This window comes from Neoarius graeffei, chromosome 7 (genome assembly GCF_027579695.1).
Source record: "Neoarius graeffei isolate fNeoGra1 chromosome 7, fNeoGra1.pri, whole genome shotgun sequence".
NCBI classification, from domain to species: Eukaryota; Metazoa; Chordata; class Actinopteri; order Siluriformes; family Ariidae; genus Neoarius; species Neoarius graeffei.
In genome coordinates this window covers 59,239,640-59,249,539 of record NC_083575.1, presented here as the reverse complement: position 1 = coordinate 59,249,539, position 9,900 = coordinate 59,239,640, and the positions used below count along the sequence as shown (strand labels likewise).

At 44.4% G+C, this 9,900-nt stretch overlaps 1 protein-coding gene across 1 annotated transcript; it reads right to left on the bottom strand.

Moving 5' to 3' along the window:
• Positions 1–6,125: 6,125 nt before the first annotated feature.
• Positions 6,126–7,448, bottom strand: LOC132888875 (zinc finger BED domain-containing protein 5-like). The gene has a single exon (XM_060924970.1). It carries the CDS (start codon positions 7,446–7,448, stop codon positions 6,126–6,128), a length of 1,323 nt encoding a protein of 440 aa, XP_060780953.1.
• Between the last annotated feature and the right edge of the window lie 2,452 nt (positions 7,449–9,900).

Below are 9,900 nucleotides of genomic sequence, written 5' to 3'. Positions count from 1 at the left end.
CTAGTAGAAACACAAACACTCTGTGCTTGAGTCTGAGTTTTTGCCTTTGTGAATCCTAGATGTTGTTTCATTCTGTTAGCTTTGGCTGTTTGTTTATCTTCTTCTGTGCGCAAAAGCAGCAACAGTTCTGCAAAGGTGGGGGGTGGTCTTTCTTTTGCTCAAGCTGAAGTGTATTGATCAAAGTATTATTCCAACACCCTCTGCAGAATTGTTTGAGAAGCTGTCTGAATCAGTAGGTGAGACAGCTTTCACCTTTACGACTTTGTTCAGAGCAGTCTGTAATCTGTGGAGGTAGTTAGATGGTTTTTCACCAGAATTTTGATTGATGTTCAGAAATTCTGTGAACAGGTCGTCTCCATCTTTGACTATGTCATAGTCAGAATTCAGTAGGTCAAGATAAGCTCTTGGGGAAGAGTGTGGGCCTAATGATTTCACTACAGTAGCAGCAGGAGCTAACAAACTGTCAACTATCTTCCTCACTAGCTGTCCTTTGGGAAAAGCAGGGTCAGCTATGTAAAACTCGACACTGCTTCGCCAAGTGTCATAATCGACCTCAGTGCTAGGGCATGGTAATCTGCCTGAAAAAGTCCTCTGCTTGACTGAGTGTGAGGAAAGATCAGTGCTCTGTGAGGGAAATTTAATGGACGAACATTATTATTCTCTGTGTTTCTGTATGTTGAGCTCAAGTGACTTAATGGACGAACATTATTATTCTCTGTGTTTCTGTATGTTGAACTCAAGTGACTTAGTGAACTGAGAAAGATGTTTTTCCCATGTTGTAATTGCCTTTCTGTGGCCTTGGTGATAAGCAGGGTGCCTGAGTTCTCCATAACTACGCGTCCACCTGCGCATACCAGAGCACGCCAGGTGCACACTTTAACAAAGCTTCATAGAAAATCTTGAGCCAATCACGTGAAGATGCAAGCAGTAAGCGAATGCCTTTAGAGTATAATAGATAACAGCCACTAAAACACAACTCAGAGTGCGCGTACTCTCGGCATCATCAGACGTGGTGTCTTCTTCTATTCTTCTCGTTCCTTTCCTATTTTATATATCTGTTTTATATGATCTACACAGCAAAATCCCCAGTGTTGAATTAACACCCAGAGTGTTGATTTAACACCCTACTGTGTTTATATAGGTCCAGTTGGACCCAAATAAACTCTGAAAGTATTAATTCAACACTGAGGAATTTGCTGTGTACTATAATAAATAACTGAAAAGACGACTGCTAAGCGTTCTGACATGTTTATTAGAAATTTCCATTACAATTTGGCGTCCCCTGGGTGAGCCCTATGCGTCTGATCCTCGGACGATGGAACACTCCCAAGGCTACGGTGCGGAGCTGAGAACTCGGATGAGAGACCAGGCCATCAGGGCTCACCGAACCAGTAAGTGATAACTTTGCATTCTTGTGTAAAGAAATTAGTGGAAACAGTATTTAAAGAATGATACAAGAAATGGACAGAGATTTGTCCTAGTATTTAAAGAATGATATAAGAGACGGACAGAGATTTGTCCTAGTCAAGGAAGACTGATATAACAGATGGACAGAGATTGTCCCAGTCAAGGAAGACTGATATAAGAGACGGACAGAAGTTTGTCCGAGCGCAGGAGGACTGCTAAGCTGTGGTACCATCAATATGTTTGCTAAAACGGGTAAAACACAATTTTGAGACAATAAACCGCGAGTAGTTTATTGGGTTGTGTAAGAGAATTATCCGCCTAAGTGACGACTGGGTAATCGCTCGCCTACTTGAGGAGGGGAAGTACGGGTGTGTGTTTCAACGGATTCACGTTCAGCGATTCGTAGGAATTGAATCTTGCTCCCTTTGTTCTGTGTGAACAACTGGCCTGTCAGAGGAATGGGATAGAGAGGTTCAATCACGAAAACGCAAAGACACACCGGTGTGCACGCAAAATATTGATGAATTAACAGAGTACTGTCCTCCTCCAAATTCTGAAACAGAGAAACAGATTTTGTACACATGCGTGAGTTGTCTTTGAGGTTGTTGTGCTAAATGATACCTACTTTAGTTTAAGGCAAATGTCAGATAAATTGTTTACTAATAAGAACACACCTAGTAGAGCTGTTAAGGCCCTATAAACATAAGAATTGTGCACAACATGATAAAAGCATGAAACTTTCAGGGTTTGTTCTCCAGGGCATAACAATTAATTTAAGATCTGGAGGCGCTCTCAGTTTGACCTTGGAGGTCATTTAGAGGTCATCAACCCTTGTTATGTGCAATTTCAATGGACAGGATTAAAAATTGGGGCATTTTATCATATACAGTAAGTGTGACAAAAATTGTAATTACATGTGGATTTCCATTTTTCTAGGTCATGAGGGTCCATTTATAGTGATTACACTTAGAACCTCTTGATTTTGTTCTGATTGAATTGCAACCGACAAGACTTGTGCCACTTTGCCGTATTGGTGGATAGTGTGTCATAAAAGCCTCTTCCATCATCAAGTTTGTCTAGATCAATTTGGTGTGGGAAAATACCAAGCTGTTTGAATTGGAGGAGATCATTTGCCAGTGTAATATACCCAATTCCTCTTTTGTTCTTAGTAGTAGAGTTTTCAGGACACTGTAATGCCTCGCCAGTGTCTGACTGACAAAGTTCACACAGATCCCAATTTTGTTCAGATTTCGGTTGTTTGGGGGTGGTGAAATCGACTAGCATATGGCGTTTTGCCATGATAACCAGCTGTGTATCAAGCAGTCACCTGTTAAATACAGGCGACTGTACACAGTGGAAGGACGGTTTTCGCCACAGTAAAACTAGATCTGCAGTTAGAGACAGAGAAACCAAAATGAGCAAAGTAAATAAAAAGGAAAGCAATGGAATAGTTAATAGGAAGGGTGAAGTAGTAAATACTTATTAGAAATATAATACAAATAGTTAATTATACAAATTATTAGATGACTAAACACAAGACCACAGTAGTGCTGATTTTGCTTTCTATTGCTCCTGCTCTGCTGTCAGACAGTCGAGAGAGAATGTGTGAGAGTGAGAGAAGCACACACACTTTAGGACCCCAAGTGTGGGAACATGCCAGGCCACACCCCGTTTTGCTCACTATGCCCAACAGAAGTGCGGGAAAATAACAGCTTGCACATGGAACATGGATATGAGTGGGAGGATTCGAGGGAATAAAGCATTGCCATGATATGGCAATGAAAGTTTAAGTCATGATTTTTATATATATATATATATATATATATATATATATATATATATATATATATATATGATAAAAATAATTATTAAATTTATGTAGTTTACCTGGGTATCTATCAGTTACAGTTCATCTGCCATTTCCCAATTTTACGTTATTATCATTACGTTTTTTGTTTATTTCATTCATTTACCTATATGGGTGTATATCTTTTTATGTTTATTTACTTGATTATGCCTTAATACATGCATATTTATACTTACTGTACATTTTTAGCAAAATTGCTCCCAAAAACACACCCATTTCAGCTCTCATGCATAGAAATGTCCTATTGATGACCTCAATGACCTCTAATTAACCTCCAAGGTCAAACTGAGAGCGCCTCCAGATCTTAAATTAATTGTTATGCCCTCAAGAACAAACCCTGAAAGTTTCATGCTTTTATCATCTTGTGCACGATTCATCTGCTTATCTGCTCTACTAAAGGATTATTGGGTTGCATTTTTGGACATAGTCCAACTTGTTCTTCTTGTGATCCAAATAAAACTCAGCCATTGTTGTCATAACCTATTGATATAACAGTGTACAATGAGGAACAGAAACAGTAAGTTTGGGAAAGAAAAGAAAAAGCAAGTAAGCCTGAGGCTACCTGTGCTATAATAAGAAGTGGGTGTTCCTATGACAGCCCAAACATCCAGTTTATGAAAACCTCGTATGGCGAGGATTATTTGGCACAGTTTGATATATGGGTAAAGGACTTAGGATTCCCTGAGAAGGGCAGTTTTAGTCCCAGGCAGATAGAACAGTTAGAAGAAAAGTTGAAACGGAAGGAAAAAGAAGAGTCTGCAGATAATGTTAAGTTCTTAGGGGACTGGAGGGCGTTTTCTGCATGGAAAGAAGAAACACTTAAGAGAGAGTACAAAAGAGAGAAACGACAGGCAGGGCTCTTACCCTCTTCTCAGTGTTTGAAATTTCAGATGGACCCTGACCTGGAGTCTGCCCCACCACCCTGACACACACTGCCTCCTCAGCAAGGCGGAGCATCACTCCCACAAGCGCTTCACCCACAGAAAGGGGGAGAAGTCGAGACAAAGAAAAAAAAAACTGAGCCTCTGGAATCTCTCCCAGCCTACCAGCCGCCTCCAGCATCAGCGCCTCTCAGCGCTTCTCCATCACACACGAGATCCAGTCTTGCATATGGCGATGGAAAAGACACCCTCCTGGACCTGACCACGTGCTCACCAGTGGGTCCACAAGGCCGTAACCTAAAGTCTGAAGTCCTTCATCTTCCAATGGTGGAAGTGGCTGGGGCTGACAGCGTGCTTCTAGTCTGCAGACCCTGGATGACAGCTGACATGAAGGAAAGCATGGCTTCTCTTCCCAATGTGAGAGAAGTAGGAGGAAAGAGATTTGGTAACGAACTGTTGATGTTTTGCAGAGAATTCTGACCAACCATCCATGAACTTCGCCGCCTACTCATGATCAAGATGGATATAGATTGGAACAAAGTTTCCAAAGAGTGGCCGGAAGCTGACCAGCGAATGACTACACCAGACTGGAGCGCGGCTGGCAATGGTGAGTATAGAGATACCATCACTGCTCTCTGTGCTCGTCTGGACAGTGCTTTTCCCTTGAACATAGACATGACTAAGATCAGTATGTGTAAGCAAGAAGATGGAGAAGGTGTGTCAGCGTTTCTCGCCCGTCTCACTGCCGCGCATGAGAAAAAAACACAGTGGCCTGACTAGGCCCGTGACCCTGGCTGCAGTGGAGGGCACTCCTGAGCCTCACCAAGATCGAGCAGTACACTGTGCATGCAGAAAAGCTGCTGAAAGAGAAGGAGAAGACAAAGTCAACACAAAGAGACCAAGACCTACACGCCGCCACTCTCACTCTTCTCCAGACTGCTCAGCCTGGACCTAGAGGAAGAAGTTGAGGTAGGGGCAGAGACAGGACGACCTGGGGTGGCTCGTCCTGGATAAAAGGCGCAACCTGCTACAACTGCAATCAGAAGGGACACATTGCTCGAAATTGTCTCCACAGTAGCAGCCAGAGGCCCCGTGAGGAGTACAGCAAAGCAGACTGACGGGCGGACTCTGGGAACGGGCCCCACACAGAGAACAGGGGAGGTAACACACACACACACCTGATGATACACATACACATAGGAGCATTCACATAACATTAAACACATTAGTAGCAGCACCTGCATGCAACAGCAAGACTACACAGAAACACCCAATACACCAGTCCAAATAGATACACCTGAAGTTGCATTAAGTTTGTTAAAACACACAACTACTCCCTTCTCTAAACTCCCTTGTATGCCCCTCACTGTATGTGGGCATGTGTTAACCTTTTTAGTAGATTCTGGAGCAGCACACTCAGTGATACAACATGGGGTACTTCCAGTAGACCAGGGGTTTTCAAATTCATTGAATGCGAGCCTCCCCTTGGAGTAGGTCAAGACAACCGAGCCCCCCTAACCCCCCCCGCCCCCCCCAAACCCAAACCTAAATATTCCCCATACAGGTGTGTTTCAATAATAACTGATAGGCCAATACATGTTTTTTCTTCTTTTGTTTAATGTATCAAATTGTTTTTCTTGTAACAAAGTAGGCCTACATCCATTTAAAAAAAACATTCCTAAAATTCATTCATAAAATATGATAATAAAATAATGTGATATAATAAAATATATTAATACATGAATTAAACAGACACCAATGTAAAATTGAACTCACGTCAACAACAGGAAAAAAACATGAAAACCTGAATTTAACAGACGTCAACTTAATAATGTCATCGGAAAGAACATATTCCGAGATTTAGGCTACTTGTGCACATTGAAAACCTCTTATTATTTTAACAACTAGGCATAGCTTATGTGTTGTTGATAGCCTATTTCTGTTTCTCGCCTATGCGTGTAAGAACATTGTCAATGCGAGCAATGAGGGCGCACCTTCGATGCGCACAGATGTTCGATGCGGGGTTGTGCAGAAGACAGAAAAAGTCGCAAGTCATCCTGCACTTGTAGCCTTGAGCGGTATTTGTTTTTGATCAGGGTGAGCGCGGAAAACCCACATTCACATAGGTAAGTGGAGGTGAAGGGGATCAGGACTCTCATGGCTTTGGCGGACACATGGGGAAACTCACTCTCGACACTCAACCAGAAACGCGTAATCGGCATTTCCACCAGTCTCTGCTTTAAGTCCAAGTTTGAGCTCAGCTCGGCAAGAGCCTCCTCCTCTTGAAGGCTCAGTGCATCGCGGGCTGTGGCTGGGAAAGAAAAAGGATTTCTGATCCACTGGTTTCCCAGTGGCTCCTCTCCAAAGTACTCGGCAAACTGATCACGCAGCCCGTTCAGATGTGCGGTGATGACCAGTTGGACAGAGCTAGGCGGCAGCGCTGTCTTCTCCAGCACATCCTCCAAGGTTGGGAACATTTCCATTGAGCCCCTTCCAACACGAGCACACCACGCATCCAGCTTCCTCCTGAATCCAGTCACTTGATCATGTGCAGTGAAGACATGACCCTCTTTGCCCTGGAGAGAGGTATTGAGGGAGTTGATCTTATCAAAAATGTCGGCCAGATAGGCCAACATAGCGAGCCAGTTCATATCTGCCAGGTGTTTAGCGAGAGGAGAGTTTATCTCAGTGAGAAAGAGGAGGACTTCATCTTGCAACTCACAGAGCCTGGTGAGGACTTTGCCCCGAGAGAGCCACCTCACCTCGGAATGCAGGAGCAGCTGCTTGAAGCGAGCGCCCATTTCGTCGCACAAGATGGAAAACAGGCGCGTGTTTAAGGCACGCGATTTAATTGTGTTTACAACTTTCACTGCCTCATCCAGAACGACACACAATTCTTTAGGCATCGTTTTTGCTGCTAATGCCTGGCGATGGATGATGCAGTGATTCCAGACAGCGGCAGGGGCAATGGTCTGCACTTGTTTCACAAGACCGCTGTGACGGCCGGTCATGGCTCTTGCCCCATCCGTGCATATGCCATAACATCGGCTCCACTCAAGTCCCTCGTTCTGGTAAAACTCGTTCAAGGCCTTGAAAATTTCATCTGCTGTTGTGCGGGCAGGGAGGGGAACGCAAAACAAAAAATCCTCGTGCACCCTTTGCTCATTGATAAACCGGACATAAACCATCAATTGAGCGCAGTGTGCGACGTCAGTGGACTCGTCCAGTTGAATGGCGTGGATGGGGCTTTGACGAACACAGTTTACGACTTGCTCTTTGACATCGTAAGCCATGTCGGATATTTGTCGCTGAATGGTGTTGTCAGACATGGGTATGGTGTCGAGTTTAGCGGCAGCTGCTTCTCCCAGCATCACTGAACACATTTCTCTTGCTGCAGGGAGCAAAAATGTCTCTCCATCACTATGAGGCTTGCCTGCCTTCGCTATTCGGAGAGCTGCACGATAAGATGCTTCCGTTGCCTTGATGTTCATGGTGCCAAACGAGCGCATAACTGCTTTTTGCGACCGCAATTCATCAAGTTTCCTCTCAAAAAACTCGAGTGGCTTGTTGACTAAATTTGTGTGTTTTGTTTCCATAGGATGCCGCAGTTTGCATGGGCGCATACTGTCATTTGCTAGCATCTCTTTGCACACCACACATTGTGGCAGAGGTGTGCTCTCAGAACCTGCACATGTAAAACCTAATTTTAAGTAATCAGGATCATATTTCCTACGTTTTTTAGCTCCGGACTCCTCTGCCTCTGCTGATTTCTGTTGTGGTGGAAGAAGAAAACGCATTTTTCATACACACACGAAGAACTAGCCCACTGGAGATGCTTACAGAATGTGATCGTTATACCGTAAGTCCTCCAATAGTAGTCACGGCGACTATTAACAAAAATCGTTTGGACCAGGCTACAAATAGGGGCAGGCTATAATATGAAGGAGTATAAGTTTAAATACAATAACAAATACAATAGGTTTTTATTTGCTGAAAATTGTTTTAGACCAGGCTACTAAAAGAGGCAGGCTACTATTAGGGGCCAGGCTATAAATTTGAGGGATTGCAGTATTTCTGCTAGTGTTTCTCCGCGCCTCCCCAGTGACTCTTTGGCGCCCCCCAGGGGAGGCGCGCCTCACCTTTTGAAAACCACTGCAGTAGACCCACCGCTCAGCTCAAATTCTATTCAGACAATGGGCATCTCAGGACGACCTGTAACCGAAACTTTCTCAGTCAACCTCCCGTGTGAAAGCGAGGGAGGAATAGTTACGTCCCACTCATTTCTCATCTCACATACATGTCCAGTAAATTTGTTAGCATATGATTTAATGTGCAAATTAGGAGTAAATCTCATGTCCACTCCAGATGGAATAACTATTGAAGTAAGTGAAATGTGCGGTGTGCAGTATGGGTTTGGAAGCCCCCTGTATGTGTATGTCTGGTGGCTCTGCTCAGATCAACTCACACAAACTCCTAAACACCTTGTACAGCTCGTACACTTGAACACCTCATCAGTTGACACAGATTATATGAAAGAGGAAGGTTTGCATTGCACAGCACATGTTCACCAAGGGTAAGATGTGGAGTTTGAAAAGACTTGGTTTGCAGACCTCCACGCACGTGAAAGATTGACCTTCAAAACTACATATTGGTCTAAACATTATTGTGCTGTGCAGGTCCATTTTACTCATTGTCCGAACAGCTGCATCAATGTTCATCGCAGTGTTCTCAAACATGTTATACGCGACCTCGTGTCAGAGGACTCTGAGGTCGACTGCTGCCAGGATGATTTCTTTGACATCGTTAATTCTATACCCCATGTCTCATTAGCAAAGCCACGAGCCGCCCATTGGAAAGACGTGGGGGAGTGGGTCAAGAAGTGCGCAGCCAATGGCAATGAATGGTCCCAAACAGAGGACCCTAGTGTGTTGTTTTACCAAAAGCTTGGGGTCTACAAACAAAGTCATGCTATGTGTGTGCATGTTAAGCGCAGCGTAATATTAGCCACTGATGACCGGGATCCTGGGGACCCCGGCCATAGTGGCCTGTTTGTCTCTGTTTCCACAGGCATAACTCCAGCAGAGGTGCACCCCAAATTGGCGGGAGTTCCAAATTCCGTTTGGGCGAAGGGTAAACATGATGTAGGCCTAATAAAGAATGCTGAACCAGTGGTGATCACCCCCAAATCAGATTTCAGGCCTAGACAGACCCAGTACCCACTCAAATCAGAAGCAATTGCAGGTATAAAACCGATCTTTGATTCGTTGCTGAAGGCAGATGTAATTGTCCCTTGCCAGGACTCTCCAGTGCGCACTCCTATTTTTCCAGTTAAGAAGGCAAGAAAACCGTCCCAGCCGGATGAGTGGAGGTTTGTCCAAGATCTGCAAGCAGTCAATGCTGCGGCTGTCCCGCGTGCGCCTGACGTCCCTAAAGAGCGCTCTGCAGACCACACCCACTCTGGGACTGCCTGACCCCAATAAACCATTTTGTTCAAAGTGTAGATGAAAGGAATGGTTTTTATGACCTCTGTTCTTTTGCAGAAACACAGGGATAGATTGAGAACTGTAGCCTACTTCTCCAGCAGGGTGGATCCAGTGGCGGCTGGACTTCCTGTTTGCCTGCGTGCAGTTGCTGCAGCTGAAAAGGTGGTAACTGCCTCCAGAAATATTGTGGGGTATTCTAACCTCACCCTTTTGGTCCCATATGCTGTCTCCCTGCTTCTGTTGGAGAAAAAAGACGTCACAT